Raw genomic sequence first — 18465 nt, 5'->3', positions numbered from 1 at the left:
CCCTAATTGCACTTCTGCATGAGGCTCAGTCTTCTCTCAGCAGGCGAGGCAGAATCTCCTTTCTTAGACCTCCCAACAAATGTGCTCAGTGCTGCTAAAAGGAGCTCAGCCCAGCCTTACAATGAACGTCGACTTTGAAGCTGTCCGACTTGGATGTCTTGTTATTCCCCATCAGGGTGTAACTGACTTGGCAGTAGAACTCAGCACTGCGGTCTTCTTTGGTGACTTTTGCCGAAAGGGTGCTGCGGACAGTCCACAGGCCACTTGATTCCTTGATGAGCCCGGGACGGATCTCAATTTCTGATTGAAAGAGGAAGAGAGGAGAGGTTTAGGAAGAGCATTTAATTCGTGAAAAGTGTGCATGGGTGAAAACCCGCTGGAGGAAGGGTCAAGTAGAAGACTATTCTGAAGAGCAGCTACAAACCTTACATGTTACTCTGCTAAGGAGCAGTTTATGCTGCAAAGGTCACCTGGCCTTGTTTCTCCAGCTAAGATAACCCTTACTGCAAACTCAACATAGTGGCATGTGCTAATGCAGGGGTAGGCAACCTAAGGCCCGGGGACCGGATGCGGCCTAATTGCCTTCTAAATCCGGCCCATGGACAGTCCAGGAATCAGTGTGTTTTCACATGAGTAGAATGTGTCCTTTTATTTAAAATGCATCTCTGGGTTATTTGTGGGCCATAGGAATTCGTTCATTATTATTTTTTTCAAAATTTAGTCTGGTCCACCACATGGTCTGAGGGACAGTGGACCGGCCCACGGGTGAAAAATGTTGCTGACCCCTGTGCTAACAATTCACAGATATGTAGCCCTGATGTCTTGCTTTTTCCATGAGCTGTGATGCCCCATATTGTATCATTTAACATATTATAACCCACTTTACAGGCAAGATCAACTCCCATGGCAGCTTACGATTACAGTCCGCCCAATATAATTAAGGATAATTAAGCCACTTCCTCCAGAGGCCGAGGATGGAGGGAGCTGCCAATGACACCAGAGGATGGGTGATGGAGATGCCGATCCATGAAAGCAGCCCTTCCTTCCCCTGCTGAGCTGCCCCAACTTGTACTATTCACCCATCATTACTCATACTGTTCTGCAGCCAAGACTCTGCCTTTTGGGGCACCATGGCCTATTGTCACAGTTCCCTTGAAGGACTCTGATTCAGACCAGGAACTGCAGGCACTGGAGCAAGAAGATGACAATGGCAACTCCAGAAAAAAAGAGGAGGCACGTCCCTCCAAAGGCAGCAGCTTGGAGCCCCCATAGGAACAGGGCTTCTCATGAGGAGTAGCTGGCCATCTTTGCCTCTGCTTAAAAGCATGCTGGGTAGGCAGGGAAACTTGATAGAATAACATCACAGCTCCTGCGCCACATTGGAATTCTTAATATGCATCTTGGACTTGTGAACCCTGGGCCCTTGTGCCTAGACTGGGCTTAATTCCTGCTAACCCTTTGCCTTGTAATAAGCTTCTGGACTGTACCCGGCTTTTCTATGCCTCCGAGTCTGCTTTTACAGATTTAACCTGTTAATAACTCACCATTCCCATCCAACTTCAGAGGGACTCCATCCTTGTACCAAGTGAGGGTTGGTGTTGGATAGCCATTGCGGCTGGTGCAGGTTGCAATCTGAAAGACAGACAGACTCAAACACTCCATACTCTTCAGGGCTTATAGTCCACGGGTTCAAATCCCAGACTGATTTATCTTGTTTCATTCGAGATCCAGACCAGATTACATAAAAAGGCTTCAGGCTAGTGCAACAAAACATCACTTCCATAAATCAAGGCTGGGCAGTCGGCTCATAGTCTCCTTTACGATATCTTGATAGCTGTGGGCTGTGCAAAGTCTCTAACATCCCACTGTGTACCATTTCATGTTGTAAGCCTAGTGATTTTTCAGTGCTAAAATTACCTTCTTGCTGCTTCAGCAAAAAAGTAGTCTTTACTGCAACATTCCCCTTACTGCTAGCAATAGTCAAATTTGGCTCTCTTGAGAATGTTAGGCTTTTGGCCCTCCTGGCTGGAGAGAAAAACTTGGACATACAAACTGTCAGGTAAAGGGAACTCTGGCCTGGGCTTTAGGTGGTCAGTGTGTGGAGTCTCAGTGCACTGCCACTCCCTCTCCCTTTCCATTCCACTGCTAGATGAGACAAAGGATTTGCCTCTAGGTTAAGGTTACCAGATGTCCCCGTTTCCCAGGGACAGTCCCCAGATTTACAAATCAGTCCCCATACAAAATCCGTTGAAGTTGAAAAGTGTCCCTGGATTCATTGAAAAAATCTGGTAACCTTACTCTAGGTTTAGCCTGGTTTGAGTGTAATTCAAGGAGTACTTCTACTGTCTGCAGACCCCCACATAGCCAAGGCTGTCTACTTTGTGCCCAAACAAGAGCAAGGAAGCCCAAACCCTTTACTGACCACTGGTAATCCTACTCAGAACCCATATAGTATTGGAGACATCTCAACATTTACAAACTTGCCCACTGGACCAAAATAACTACAAACCTACAAAGTGTATATTTTTTAAAAAATATTAATAAGCAGAGAAGGCCAGGGATGGAGAATTCTGTGGCAGATACCAAATCCAACTTTGTGAAGTGCAATTGCCACATATAAAGCTTTAAACAACATAGGACCCAAATAGGTGAAAGACCATCTCCTTCCCTACTTGCAAGTTTTAAACTGTTTTTAAAGTTGTATATTAATTTGGGACCTTATGGTAAAGGGCAGGTAATTAATAATAATAATTGCAGGTGCACTAAACACGGCACAGTTCTTACCTCACTCAAATGAGGGTCTCCTGTGCTGATACCACGATTAGTCTTCTGAATCTCAGGTTTTTCTGGAGCTTCTAAAAGAAGAAAGTAACCAGGCAGGGCTAAGTGGTGAGGCAGAAGGGAATAAAACAACCACAGCCTAGACTCTGCTGGGCATGTCCTCTCACTGTGCAATAAGCCCCATGGGCAAAATGGACACACAATAAGCCCCCTTACCTTCAGTGCCCCATCAACTCTCTGCTCTCATATCCTAACTCACCCCCATCAATGACCTTCGTTCCTCTGGCTACACCACCATTCAAAGGTATTTTCCCTCTTCAAAAGGCTTCACTCTTCCCCCGCTTCTTGACCATAAGCCTGGAACAGACTCCAATACAACCTGCACAAGTCCACCTCTCTTACTTCAAATCTCTCCTCAAAACCAACCGGCGGACCCCATATTCTACCGTAACCAAGCTTAAGTGTGTTAACTGAAATACCCATATATTCATCCTCTGGTCACTTCTCCCTCCCCTGCCCCAGTGTTGGACTTAAGAGGTGTAAACTCCTTGAGTCCTGTTCTCCTCTTCTTGGCAGAGTGCCATGCACATGGAAGGCCCAATCTCGAGCCTTCCATTTAGTAACTCAAGAGGTAGAGGAGAGATGGGTTGTTTGTCCCCCTTCTGCTAGCCCACCCAGTTTCCATACTGGTCTGGGGGAAGAAGGGATGGCTCACTGTGTTCCTGCTAGGCGGCTTGGCAGAAGGCAATTATTTTACTAGCCTGGCTTAAGGTCTGCATTTCCATGCTAGGTGCAAAGGAAGGGTCTTTCCCCTCTTCCATGGTCACCATGAAATAAACAATAATTATGGACCAGCAACTGTTGTGGGCTTATTTACAAGGCTGACCTCTATAAATATTAGCACAAGTGGGTTAAAACCCAGCCTCCCCAGTGCAAAAGGCTGCCACCAAACTGCAGAAGAACAAAGTTTGGGTCCCAGGGTGTGTTCTGAAGCAGCCACCTTTCTAAATGTAAGGAGACCCGAGTCTGATCAGTATGTGGGAACCAAATGTGCACCACACCTTGGGTTCCCTTACGGGAGGAAGGTGGGATACAAATGTCAAACCAACCCACGACTGTGGCACGAACAAGGGCCAAGAGCGCAGAAAAAGTGTCATGGTAACAGGGGCAGAGGGGGTATTAAAAAGAAGAAGAAAAGCTTGGCACAACGACGCATCAGGCGCACAGCCATTCTGTGAGGTTCAGGGGACCACAGTGGTGAAGGATGTGCCTCCCAGTGATTAACAACAAATCTAGTTGGGATGAAGGGGGCGCTGTGTGGTTGCCTGTGGACAGTTAAGCACATACCCCACTTGCAATCCAGCAAGGTATGCAATCCGAGGAAGGTCTGGATTGCAAAAACACTGTGTATTGCACCTGTTGTAGGATAAGGGCCCCCAGTACCACTCACTGGAGACGTGCAGTTCACTCCGGTTCTCAGCGACGCCGTGCATGCCGAGCCCCACCTGGCACACGTAATTCTTGGCATCCTGCAGGACCACCTTGTTAATCTTGAGGAAGAAATCAGGTGTGATGCTTAACCGGTCATTGGGAGGCTCATCTTGGTGTTCTTTGCCCTGGACCATGTAAATGAGCTTCTTCCTTTCCATTTTGCCCTTCTCCATCTAGAACATCAGGGAGAGAGAGATAGCATGCACTACAATGCCACAGTGCAAAACCCGACCCTCCCATCCAAGGTCATGCATGCCCTACTGCCAGTGGCCAAGGCCAAGTAAGGAGAGGATGAGTGTTTGAAGAGAGAGAAAGCACCTGTGGCAACAGGACTTGACAGCTGTCCATGGGTGGAGAAGGCCAGGAAGGGTTAAGAGTCCTGACTTCCGAAAGAAGTCTAGGTGCTGTTCAGGAGCACACGGACATACAAGCTGGCAAATGGCTGGGAGAAGCATGGAAGGTTGGTAACACGCAGGAGGAGTTTGAAGCATTCCCCCCCCCCCCCCAGTTTTGGCCCTCATCTATGAATGAAGCTCAACTTCTACCGTTGCTGCTGTTTAAACAGCTGCCTGTGCTTTTACACATCTAAAAGATCATTCAGTCCATTTATGAATGGACCAGGAAGCGTGGGTTTGTTTCTGATGTCACAAGATTCCAACCAATAAGCCTAGTGCATAGATTGCTCCTGCCACAAACAGCCTCCCCTTGATCTCGATTTCCTGAATGTCTGCATGCTCTCTCTTTTGCACTGATGTTCAGAAGAGATATTCTGAATATTTTAAAGTGCCTTTAACTGTGCTTTACTGAGAATTTTAATGTTTTTATATTTTTGTAAACCACTTTGGTTTTCTTACAATCAAGTGATACATAAATTTTGTGAAATAATAAATAAGAAAGAAAGAACAAACAAAAGAGATATACTGAAGAGCAAAAAGTGCCATCTATTTAAAAAGAAAAGAATCTCACAATAAATCACTTTTGATTTTAGCTGCCAACACTCCATTGCACAAATTCATTAGGATGTGCTTTACAGCTGCCCCTATTTTTAAAAAAACCCTGGAATTTTTTAGGCCACAATCTTATGGGACTAAGTCCCATTGAGCAAGACTTACTTCCATACAGGCATTCATAGGCTTTTACTATTATTGTGTCTTCAACACGGTGGCTTTGTGCTTTGCCTTCAATTAAAGAATTTTGATAAATGCAACACACAAGTGGTGCAAATCTAGCCAATTATGAAAGTTTACTTAAAAATTCACCAGTATTTAAAATGTCTAAGTGTTAGAATGAAATGTTTCCTGGTGCCTACAGTTATAGAATGCCTTCATTCAAATAAACCCCAAATTTGGTTTACTGAATTTTCTTTGAAACAGGGTTAGGTCACGGTGGAGGAGCTTTTTCCTCCTAGAGGGACTGCCCAGTGGGTGATTTGCCACACGATGGCAGTGTGGGAAAGCCTATAAGAACTCAGTCCTCCTGGATCAGAGCAAAGGCCCACCTAGTCCAGCATTCTGTTCCCACTGTGGCCAACCAAATGTTTATGGGAAGCCCACAAGAAAGATATGAATGCAACAGTTCATTCCCACATGTATTCACCAGCAAGTGGTAGTCAAAGGGCAATCTGCCTCTGATATAGGAGTCATGATATTCTTGTCTTCTGTGAATATTCTAATCCCCTTTAAAACTGCCCAAAGTTGGCAGTAATCACTACATCCTGTCACAGCAAATTCCATAGTTTAACTATGTACAGTGTCAAGTACTTCCTTTTGTCTATCCTGAGTCTTTCCACATTCAGCTTAACACAGTAAAGACCTCAGCCCAAAGGAATTACGCTGTAAGGCTAGAGACATAGGGTTGGCAGGAGAGGTAAGAACTAATAAAAAGGCAGTGAGGGTGGGGGCAGAGGGGAACCTGGTGGAAGCAGAGAATGAGAGATTTCAGTGAGACACAACAAAAGGTTGCTGAAAAACGGGATTTAAAAGGGAGACCAGGGGAGAAGGGAATATGATTAATGCACAAGATCAAGCTTTGGACAAAGTGGACAAGCACAATGGAATGTGAAGGGGCTAACTGCAGATTGTGGGTTCAAGCACCATGTTTAGCAAAAGATTCCTGCACTGCAGGGGGTTGGGACAAGATGACCCTCGTGGTCCCTTCCAATTCTATAATCCTATGATTCCATGATTCAGAGTGTTCCTCCAGAGCGACAAATAGCTCTGCATCACTCAAAAGCTTCCATTCACTTTCATCTCTAGTTGAGCCCAATGAAAGCACAAGGACACAAGTCCTCTTTAGGTGTTCAGTTTAAAATACTCAAGAAAAAGGTGTGTAAGGAACTAGGTGCCCATGCACTGGCACCACAATGTCCCCAATACATGATGGGTCCGACAGCTGCCCTATCCCCAACCTTAACACATTGCATCAAAAGGGGCTTTCTACGCATGTTCAACTGAACGCACTTCGAAGCCTCCTCATAATTCTAAACCCTGATAGTGAAGAGTTCCAGACTGCAGGGATGGTTCTAAGCAGGTTCTCTAAGCAGAATGCACTTAGAAGCCCTCTTCAACCTTCCACACTCAACAGGAGAAGGTCAGAAGAGGAGCCCATAGGGAAGTTGGGAACAAGGGTAGAGAACATGTTCCTGGCCCACTATGCACTTCTTGCCTTCACAAGTTAAGGAGGGGACTATGGTGTTTCTCCATTCCCAACCCTCTCCCCAAAGCAACCTTTCCCAAACCCTCTTTTGACTTACCGAGTACCAGTTGACGTAAACGTAGCTGCCATTCTCTGGGAGGGCGAATTCGCATTTGATAATGGCTGTATCCCCAAGCTTTGCCTCCACCAAATCCGGCATATAGACTGCCACATTGCTATCCGCTCCTCCTGAGAGAAAGAGGGGGGGAAAACATTTGAGGTAAGAACTCCAGGCAACACCTCAGCTGCTTTCTAGGGAGAGCAATTTTTGTCCTCCCTTTCCAATCCTCTCTGGGAAAATATACAGTCGTACCTCTACTTACGTATCCCTCTGGATACGGAATCTCTGGGTTACGGTCACGGCAAACCTGGAAATGTATACTTCTGGGTTTTGCCGCACATGCATGCGCAGAAGTGCTCAGTCGCGCTGTGCGCGTGCGTAGAAGCATGCCTCTATTTACATTATTTTTGGGTTGTGAAAGAATTAAGTGAAAGAAGTGAAAGAAGGAATGCAATGCCCATGCTGTGAATTTCCTAGCAGGCAAAAGCCCATAATATTTGCAAGACTAACTTCTTCCACGGATTATTTTAGTCTCCCTTCCTTGCAAGCTCTTCACCCAATGTTAAGCATCAGCGGCTGCAACATCTAGTTGGTTAAATGGTTACATTTCTGGGAAACATTTTTTAAAAAATAAAATAAAATAAAATACAAGTATTTATAAGAATATAATAATCCGGCTGCTAGAAGCAGGACATGAGTGTAACAACATTCTCCCCTCCTGGGGTTCCCAGCAACTGCTATTCAGAAGCACCCATCCTCTTAATCATTTTGATTGCCCATTTTTGAGCCCTTTTCTTTTTAAAAAAGGGGGGAGACCCCACAGGTTCATTTTAGAAGCCTTGCCTCCTGGGACATAAAAGGGACTAACCCTTCTGAGACACCAGGTGTGACACTTCCACACATGATCTAAAAAAGAAAGTACGGCTTTTCTCTTTAGAACGGTTGACTGCTTTTCTCACACATCAATTCTAACCACTTAATGAACTGAATATCTGTACAATTAAAACCCCTACCATTAATTGTCTGAATACTAACCATATAATAAATTGGCAATAGCATTCTACCCTCCCCCCAAAAAGAGAGTACAACTCACATACCCTGCAATATTTCACATCTGTACCACACCCACTTAAAAGCAAAGGAGAAGTTGTTCTTTTCCCCATAATATGTTATCATACTTTTAACCACAGTTCACACCCATTAATCCAGGGGTGGAGATGCTGTCGTCCTGCAGTTGTGGTTGAACTCCAAATCCCATCAGTCCTAGGTACTGGCTACAATATATATTTAAAGCAACATCGTACCACTTTAAACGGTCATGTCTTCCCTCAAAGAATCCCGTTAAGGCTGCTGAGAGTTGTTAGGCAAAATCCCTTTTCCCCCTCACAAAGCTATAGTTTCTAGAGTGATTTAACAATCAATCCATCTTCCCAATGAATTCTGGGAATTGTAGCTCTCTGAGAGGAACAGCGGTTCCCTAACAACACTCAGCACTACGAACTATAGTTCCCCAATATCCTTGTGTGAAAGGTGCGACCATTTGAAGTGGTACGATACCGTTTTAAATGTATAATGCAGATACAAATGTACTTTTTTCTGACTGACGGTCGAATAAAAGGTTGATGATGATGATGATAATGCAGATAGGGCCCTAAGGAGTATGGCCAATGGTCAGAGATAATTGAACTCCACCAATATTTGGGGGTCCACAGCACCCACAGTTCTGGATTATAGCAAAAAAAACCTTTAAAAAAAAATTTAACCGCAAACAGACAGGATTAATTTTTTTTAAAAAAGAATACAAGTGCTTTTAAAAACTACAGGTAGCAAGCATCATCTTTAAAGAGGCATTTTCACATCACTAAAACAAATTAGAAAAGAACCCCCCACAGTCCCCTCCAAGTATCAATAAGTTTATGTGAATTTCCCATTGACTGTACTGGTTGCTTGGCAACAGGGAGGATGGCTGGTCCCTGGAGACTCCTGGAGAGGTCATTCCATATTTACCCCCGAAAGTCTTTAAACTGGTTCAATAGTCATTTCTGCCTCTCCAGGAAACTATTCTGGATCCTTTGCCAAATATTCAGCACCTTGACTACACAGAAAGCCTCAGGATTCTTTGAGGGAAGCCATGACAGTTGAAATTGGTATAAAACCAGCTTACAAATGTACCTATTGAGCATCAAAGAGCTGCCAGTGTGGAAAGGGAAAAAAGTGAGAGTGTATAATCATCACCATCCTAACCCTACGAGCAAAGTACCTCAGAGCATGTGCAGAGTACACTTCCTTTATGAATGTTTCCCAGTTCATGATAGTGTGTCTCTTCAGTTGGAAGAGGCTTCCATCTTATGCAAGAAACCAGTAAGACTTTCTAACTCAGCCACACACCCTGTATCCCATCCCACCCTCAAACCATCCCCATGTGAGGAATTCTATATTACACTAAAAAAACACAACTGCTTCCACTATTTTATACTGAAGACTAGTTTCCCCAGTAAAAAAAAAAAAAGTATCTTCTCCCTTGTTCTATTTCCCAGAGGCTAGGGCATTTCTTTATTTTCCCATCAAGATGCATATACCCCTTAATCAGCAAAAAAACAACAACCTTTAAGCAGTTTACATAGAACAATATAAAATATTCATAATAAAATGCCGATAAGATCAAACTCGAAAAAGAAGTAGACATAAAATTTATCAAAAATGCACAGGTGAATGGTAGGAATCCTTTCTGTGAGTCACATAATTGGCTTTTTCCCAGGCCTATCTTGGCCCGGGGCTTTTATTCTTATTTTTAAAGTCTGGAAGGACAGGGGAAAACAGCAGCTGTGTTTCCTCCAAGATGCACACACAGAGGCTGCTGTTTCTATCAAGCCCAAGAAAGGGAAATTGGCTGCACCCACTAAAGTGACTTTCCAGATGCTGTTTGCAAGGGAACAGGTGGAGGATCCGGAGATTAGGCCCCTACACAAGTAGGTTTCTATTCAACCCCAGCTGCGGGCAGACCTGCCAGGCTGCTCCAATTACCCTCTTCTCTTCTTCCTCCTCACCACCAGCCATATCCTGCCCGCCCATTCCCCACCTCCCATTTGTTCCGCGATGACATCACAGACCCCCCCAAGCAGGATGCTGGACCCGTCTGGGGGGATATGGCCCTTTTGTTGAACATCTGCTGGGGTTTGATTCATCCAGACAACAGACAAACAGAATAGGCTTGGACGTGTATATATGGCATTACATGTGCATTTAGCTGGTGGGATTAGAGTACCACCCCCACCCCACCTCCATCCTACAAGGAAATCCCAAATTACTTCTGCTGGTGTTCTTTGCTTTATCTGGACAAAGCAGATTTGGGGAGGGAGGGAGAGACGCCGGTGTTGTTTCCATGTGCTACTGAGACACTGCTTCCACAAACAGCGAGAGACCTACCCACCACCAGGTCCCAGGGCAGCTTACAGCAAAATCAGCATTAAGAACTTACAGTCACAATAGCAGGGTTGGTCCTAAAACACGTCCATTAGATGTCAAGGCCAAGGGTAAAGAGGTGCATCTGCAACACTGAATTTAAACTATATGTTGAAGATGTCAGATGGACCTCTTTAGAGAGGGAATTCCACAGCCTAGGGCCTCTCAAAGGCTTCCACCACGACCTCCAAACCTCTGAGGGTGGTTGAACTACCAATAGGGCCCCATAGCTGATCCTAATGCCCAGGATGGTCTGCAGGGAAGGAGGTGTGTTTTTTTTCAGATGCCTCTGGAAAGGCCAGAAGCAGGATATGACAGCAAGAACCCTCTGAGAAGATCTGAACCCCTAAAGGGGAAGGCTGGAGAAGACCACCATTGCCTTCAGTGACCATCTCAGCTTTCTCAACTTGCTTATCTTCCCAAGTTCCTATAGCCTCATCTTAACAAGAGTTAATCACATGCATCGTTTTTTGACAACATTATAATTCTGAATCAAGGACCCACAAGTATGGCGGTCGGAAATTTAATTCTGACAACCAGCAGGGAAAGGCTCCACCACAGAAGTAACACACACAGCCACCAACCACACAAGAGAAGCAGAAGCGGTTCTTCCAAAATGGCGCCTTGATATGTCTGAGACTGGTGTTCAGTGCCCGTATCGTGGGCTGCAAGGGACAGACTGCCACAAAAGCCCACATTCTGCCCATAGCTTTTTTCTCTTGGAATACCCCCCTCACAAGGCAGCAGAAAGAAAAAGGGACACCTATTCTCCACTTGTGAGCAAGAAATAAATAATAAGAAAAGGAAACCCATGATGGGCATCTGATTGGTCACTCAAGATTGGTGGCCATTAAGAGACTACAGTTCTATGAAGCTCAGCCATAGCTAATGTAAGAACATTGGGGAGCCTGGTTCCCAAGTCCTCTTCCCACAAGTCACTTCCAGACAACCTGTTTATTTAGCATTCACTACAACTTGCCTGCTAGGAGGCAAGACAACACTGTGTCAAGCAAATGTTATCCAGCACATCTTCCTGTCACCTCCTTACCTCTAAAAGTCCTTTTTAAAAAAGGGAAGACGTTTTGTTGTGGTGTGTAATTTAATCCCACCTGAAAATAGGTGGAAATACCCAGAGGCCAACCAAATCTCCATGGAAATCCTACAAGTACAATAGGAACAGGATAGCACCGTCTCCTTGAGTTGGAGGGTGCTTATTCTGAATACAGAGCTCCTCCTGCCTCTTAAAGTAACACTGGACACTTTTATTGCTTTTTCTAAATGTAGAGGAAGGGTCACAGATGAAAACCCTCTTGTGCAGCTTTCAAGACTGCTGGGCCCTCTTGTTTGTTCAACTCCCCTGTTTGACAGCTTGAGCAATTTTTACATTAACACCAGCCAAGATTCAAACTTCTCCTTTCACTGGTGCGTGCCGTTCACCATTTCTTAAACTTCCTCTTCCACAGACTGAGAAAGCAGCACCTATAATTTGGTTCTTCCATTTCTTTAGTTTACTGTAACAGCCACTGGGAGCCTGGTAACTTTGGGATCTGTAACTCAAAACGTCTGAGAGGTGCCAACCAGCACAGTTGTGCTGGCCAAGGCTGGTGAGAGCTGTAGTCTCAAACATCTGGAGGGCACCAGGTTGGCAAAGGTTCTACATGAAATTTCTCCACGTCCTTTAGGTCACACACAACTGCGGACATGGGTCGCCTGGTCCCATCTATCATATTTGCTTTTTACTGCTGAACCAGCAAAATGTCCATCCAAAAGGCAGGGACATTTATGAAAATCCAGTTAAAGATGGGTCATAAGCCCAGTGGATGAGCATTTGCCCTGTCATGTAATGCGTCACCAAGCTGGCCACAGAGTCACGTTCTACAGCCAGCCTTTTACTAACTAGCTGGTGATTGAGAACCATTGACACCTGGGTCCATGCCCAGCTGGAGATGAAAATTCAACCAGCTAATGGGCAGGCAGCATGGCAGAGAGAACATCAGCTCCTTAGTGTATTTGGTCCTCAGGATTTTCTCCAGGTGATACTTCCTCCTCAGCCATTCCTTGCCTGGCCAGAATGTGTCACTGAGCTGTGATAATGCCTCTCCCTTGCCAGGTTGGAGGTTAAAGATGGGTGGTTTGAGTGTGTAAAAACTAGTATCGTTCTTCTTCTAAGGTAGCGTTTACATCTTTTAATGAGGGTGGAAGAGGAGAGCGCAAAATATGGTCTGAAGCTCAACATCAAAAAAACTAAGATCATGGCCACTGGTCCTACCACCTCCTGGCAAATAGATGGGGAAGAAATGGAGGCAGTGAGAGATTTTACTTTCTTGGGCTCCATGATCACTGCAGATGGTGACTGCAGTCACAAAATTAAAAGACGCCTGCTTCTTGGGAGAAAAGCAATGACAAACCTAGACAGCATCTTAAAAAGCAGAGACATCACCTTGCCAACAAAGGTCCATATACCGTATTTTTTGCACCATAACACTCACTTTTTTCCTCCTAGAAAGTAAAGGGAAATGTCTGTGCATGTTATGGAGCGAATGCCTGCGGGTGGCAGGGGGGATCTGCTGCAGTCATGAGCAGAGGATCCATGGTTCCCCTTCCTTCCCTCCTCCATGGTTACAAAGCATGGATCCACATGGATCCTCAGGATTTTTGCATTTGGCTACTCCAAACTCACTGTCAGATCACATGTCTGTGGCCACAGCATGAACCACAAAAATCATATATCCATATTTCGTTTAGAATATTTTTTTTCTTGTTTTCCTCCTCTAAAAACTATGTGCGTGTTATGGCCTGTGCGTCTTATAGAATGAAAAATACGGTAGTTAGAGCTATGTTTTTTCCAGTAGTGATGGATGGAAGTGAGAGCTGGACCGTAAAGAAGGCTGATCGCCGAAGAATTGATGCTTTTGAATTATGGTGCTGGAGGAGACTCTTGAGAGTCCCACGGACTGCAAGAAGATCAAACCTATCCATTCTTAAGGAAATCAGCCCTGAGTGCTCACTGGAAGGATAGATCCTGAAGCTGAGGCTCCAATACTTTGGCCACCTCATAAGAAGAGAAGCCTCCCTGGAAAAGACCATGTTGGGAAAGATGGAGGGCACAAGGAGAAGGGGACGACAGAGGATGAGATGGTTGGACAGTGTTCTCAAAGCTACCAGCATGAGTTTGACCAAACTGCGGGAGGCAGTGGAAGACAGGAGTGCCTGGCGTGCTCTGGTCCATGGGGTCACGAAGAGTCGGACACGACTAAGCGACTAAACTACAACAAAGTGTTCACATTCATTGAGCCACCCCACTTTTGCCCGTGGATGTGCCCGCCACTGGAATGCGCCCCCCAGAAAGCTGCCCCAGAACAGAATGTGGCCCTCGGGCTGGAAAAGATTCCCCACTGCTGGGAAAGAGAAACCCTGAGCACATCCCTCTATCCCTTCCGACTGCCTTCCTTCCTAGCTGCATACTTCTTGTCCCCAGCCCTGGATGCAGGAACTAAGTCACTCCAAGGACAACGGGAGATGGTTTTAAGCGCTGCAGTCTTTGATGGAAGGAGATGCAGGGAGGGGTGGAGAGGGGTTGGAGCTTCAACGTGGAAGGGATGCATTGTTAGAAAGCACCCAGCCTTCAGAACAAGGCCTGACATGCTTTATGACAAGACTTTGGAGTTCTCTGACAAAAGGCAGAGAGAAATATAGAGGGAAAGGGGTGGCTCACTTAAATGGCTTGAAAGAAACTAGATATCATTACTGAACCGCACAAGAGAGAAAGCAAACATGCTGAGTTGACTCTCTCCTCAACCTGCCCCCTCTTCCTCCAGCCTCTTCTATGCACCCTCAAAGCATCTCCAAGGAGTCAGGGAGGAACAGACGGAAGCTTGCAGGTGGGCCGGTGGTTGGGCTGATTCCCGGCTCAGCACAGATAATGGAGCCTCTGGCTGGACTCCAGGGGAGAAGTAAGGAGTTCAAATCGATCTGATGCTATGGTTGGGGCTCCGGGGAGCGAAGGCAAAACAGAAGAGAGGGTAAAACAATTTGCAGTATATAAAACAGAGTGGTAACCAGACCTGTGGGAGAAGCTCCCCTCGCCCCCTCGCTGTATCCATTTCAAATGACCAAGAAAAGATCCACAGAGACTGTATCCCTCAAGGACACATGTCCCTTTCCCCCAAGATTGGATCCGGCCCATCTAGAACTCAGCCAAAAGTATGAATGGAAGACAATGCCCAGCTAGAGAACAAGATCCCTGGAAAGACAGCCTGCCTTCTGAACCAGGGTAATTAAAACCAGGGATTTGGGGGGGGGAGAGACAAGGGAAGGAAGCCCCCCCCCCCAAGAAGATAGCAAGGAACTTTTGGATCAATACAAAAGACTTTGGCGCCAGAGGCGAAAGACCCAGACTATTAAGCAAAGGAGTTGCAGGGGAGACTGGCCTCAAGTTTGTGGTGTGCAAACACAGACGTTTGCTTAGCAAACAGACAAGACTGATGGAGACAAAAATTGGGTGGAGCAATGGATATAATTTTTACCCCTTTACAGTAGGCTAGCTCTTACACACTCCCTTTCCTAGTCTGCACCCAATTAATAATAATAATAATAATAATAATAATAATAATAATAATAATAATAATATATTTATTATTTATACCCCACACACTCTGGGCAGCTTACAGCATATCTAAAAACATAACAAAACCATCAGGCATTAAAAACCTCCCAATATAGGGCTGCCTTTAGATTAAAGAATTATCAGAATTCAAGGCAGGCACAAACACCCCTAAGGAGGGCTGGTGAAAGGCTGGCCTAGGGAGGAGGCCATAAAGAGAGGCCTAAAGGGCCACATTTGGCCCCTCAGGCATCTAGTTCCCCACCCCAGTGTGATCCCATTGAGTCAGGGTGATGTAAACCACCCCCCAACTCAATTAAGCAAAAGGTTAATAAAGGCAGGAAACCATTAGTGAGCTGCAAAGGAAACTGGAGCATAAGCTTGCAGTGAGGAAGCCTTAATGGCGTAGAAACCGTGGGCAAGGAAGGATGGAGCCATCTCTCTCTGGCAGGAAAGCCCCGCTCTCCATCACGGAGGGAAATATGAAAATCTCTCTCCCTCTCTCTCTTGCAGCCCAGTTACTGTAAATTGCAATCAATATTCACTACATTTAGCCTTAAAGACTATTATAACCTCCATCACAGCAAATATATCTCTATACAACAAGGTCAAGCCCCCCTCATAAGCTTGCAGGAAGCCGGCATAAGACTGGGCAGACTTCCCCAAGACTTCTAAGAACTGATCTTTGTGGGATCTAGAAGTCTACAGCAAAAAAAAAGAGGAACCAAAATTTCAGACATGTGAGGTGGAAGACTGGACTCTGGAGGGAGAGGAAAAACAAAATAGATGGTGTAATGGAAAGAAGAGCAGATTGCAAGGTAAGCAATCAGTTCACGCCACTGGCAAGGTATCTGTACCCCTTGGCAGCTGTTGGGTGGAGAGGAAGAGAAAGAAGGGGGAGAAGGAAAGAAAGAGATGGGGGAAAGGGGTGCCGTACTTTGGGGTCTGGTTCCTCCCGCTGCTGGCTACATCGCTCCCCACCATCAACTCTGGCCCCCAAAATACCCCCCTCAAAGGGATGCACATCCTTTGACAGGGGGAATGTATCCGTGGTCCACAGGCTGCTTCTGGGTGAACTCTTGGGAGCTGGGTGCTGGTGCTTCACCCATCACCCCTTTATCCCAATATTCCAAATTTGGACTGCCCCCTCTCCAACACAGAAAGAGAATCAAGGAAAGGAAAGGAAGAATTATATTTTAAAAAATCAGCCTAAAATAGCCTGCACTGCAGAGGTCGATAAATAGATGGAAAATGTGACACAGCTGAAACATTTTGACTATACAGACTGTCAGAAGGATGGAATTTATGAAGAGAGCCAAAGTAGATAAAAGAAAAAAGAAAAGAGGTTCTTCATTATTGGGGCAATTGAGATAAAAGTGCAGGTAGGAATGGGCAAGTTTTCAAGCTTCGCAGAAATCTTCATCGCAAAACCGCCTCCATTTCTAGACTTTGCTTCCCCCTTGCCTGGAGGGCAGGAAGCTGCAAAGCCAAGTCAAGCCACGCGAGGGTTGATGTCAGAATACCAGTCCACCCATGTGCCCTCCTCATCCATCTACAACCCCCCCCCCCTTGGCACCAACCATTTCCTGCCGGTGCCATGAGCTCATGGCCCAAGAATTGCCTAGCGTGCGCCACTCAGCACAAGTCAGAAAACGTGCCTTTTGTTAGCCCGCTGTCCGAAAGCTGGCACCCGGCTCGTGGCTGGCATGTCGGATCAGCTGCTGCCAACGCTCTCAGGGAAAGGAGGGGGTCGTGCATGTGAGGGAGGGGGCGCAGGCCAGTTGGCGAAAGTGAGAGCTTGGTCCCACCAGCAGTTGAGACAGATGGAAACGGCAAGGGGGAATGAACTTGTGAAAGGTTTCTTCACTCCTGCATGCATTTCTGTTTAGGAATCACAGTCCCAACCAACTTCGCTCTTCTTCTGGACTGGGAACTCACTCACTAGGCAACCCTCCCCCCTGTCAGGCAGGCCTCAGGCCTGAGGAAAGAGTTCAGAGGGATCCACCCCTCCTCTCTCCTCCCTCTTTTTGGGAAGGCGAGTGGGAGCCCGCCAACACAATGGCTTTATTCAGGGCGCAGAAGGCCGCAAGGAGCCCTGGGGAACTTTCCAAGCCGGGGCAAAGGACACAGCAGAGACCGGCTGGAAACAGAGACCCGATTCTCCACGAAAAACGTCTCCAGTTTCCAAACGCCCACCGAGTTCTGCCTGAACGAAGGGAGGGGGTGGGGGAAGCAGAGGAGGGGGCTGCTGAGGTTTCCGAGCCAAGATCCATCTGCAGCAAAGGTCCTATGCAGGTCCCAAATGGGTAGGGGGGCAGCCCTGTCCAACTGTGTTGTCAGATAAAAGCTACTCAAATGAACCCCCCCCCAAAAAGGTCATTTGGGGGCATCTAAAGCAAGAGATACACCCACTACAGGTTCCGTGGATGTGAAAATGAAGTATAGACACTATATGCTGAAGACTCCAATTCTGGGGGGAGAAGAGGATTAATCCTTAACAGACATATAGGAACCATGACACTGTTAACAAGCGGCTTTAAGAATACACAAGATTAGAAAATTAGCATTACTCTGTCTATTTAGCCTTGTCCTTTCTTCTCCTGAAATATCCTTCCCTCTCTCCCTCTGAGAAGACAGTTGGGGCATTTCTGGCAAGGCTCGTCTGAAGTTAGGTTTCCAACCAGGCTGCCACTGGAAAACAATTCACTACACCTTTTGCCATTTACCCAGCCTTTTGAGCACTCTCAACTACCTCCATTTCATTTATTATTCCCACCCTGTCCACCAAGGAGCCCGGAGTGGGGTGCATGGTCCCTCCCCTTTCCTCCTCACAACGACCCTGTGAGGTAGGCCGAGAGCGTGGTTAGCCCAACATCACCCAGTGAACTGTAGAGCTGAGCAGGCGTCTCGCAGCCCACGGCTCCCCCTGTTACCAATTCAACACTCTACCTCAGGAACGGGGTGACCTTTCAGGTGTTGCTGGACTACAACTCCCATCACCCCCCCCCCCGATCGCTGGCTTCACTAGCTGGGAGCTGTAGTCCATTAACATCTTGAGAGCCACAGGTTCCTCAACCCTGATCAAAGTGATCATAGATTATAGTATCTAAGAGTTGGAAGGGACACCAAGGATCATCTAGCCCAACCCCCTGCGATACAGGAATCCTGCCCACAGCTATCCTTGTGCAGGTTCAAACCACCAACCTTCTGGTTAACAACCAGATATTGAGGTGCTGCCTGCTTAGGTAGACCACAAGAGGGGTTCTAGGTCATTGCTTTGCATGCAGAAGGGCCCTATATTCAATCCCTAACATCTCCAAATAGCCAGTACCAACCACCCATTGCTCAATCTGATCAGAGCCAACTGAACAGC

At 46.3% G+C, this 18465-nt stretch overlaps 1 protein-coding gene across 5 annotated transcripts in view; it reads right to left on the bottom strand.

Annotated features, from left to right (window-relative positions):
* The window catches only part of MCAM (melanoma cell adhesion molecule), a 51727-nt gene that overhangs the window by 18469 nt on the left and 14793 nt on the right, over positions 1 to 18465 (bottom strand). For 3 of the 5 annotated variants that reach the window (XM_053366439.1, XM_053366436.1, XM_053366437.1), the window contains exons 2-6: positions 7025 to 7155; positions 4232 to 4445; positions 2785 to 2855; positions 1530 to 1632; positions 121 to 300 (exon numbers count right to left, since the gene is read on the bottom strand). In XM_053366439.1, coding sequence (XP_053222414.1) covers positions 121 to 300; positions 1530 to 1632; positions 2785 to 2855; positions 4232 to 4445; positions 7025 to 7155 — 699 coding nt within the window. The remainder of the gene's footprint in view (positions 1 to 120; positions 301 to 1529; positions 1633 to 2784; positions 2856 to 4231; positions 4446 to 7024; positions 7156 to 18465) is intronic. The other 2 variants (XM_053366438.1, XM_053366440.1) reach the window with 1 other exon arrangement.

The sequence above is a fragment of the Podarcis raffonei genome, chromosome 15 (assembly GCF_027172205.1).
Source record: "Podarcis raffonei isolate rPodRaf1 chromosome 15, rPodRaf1.pri, whole genome shotgun sequence".
NCBI classification, from domain to species: Eukaryota; Metazoa; Chordata; class Lepidosauria; order Squamata; family Lacertidae; genus Podarcis; species Podarcis raffonei.
This window is presented reverse-complemented; position numbering and strand designations above follow the sequence as displayed.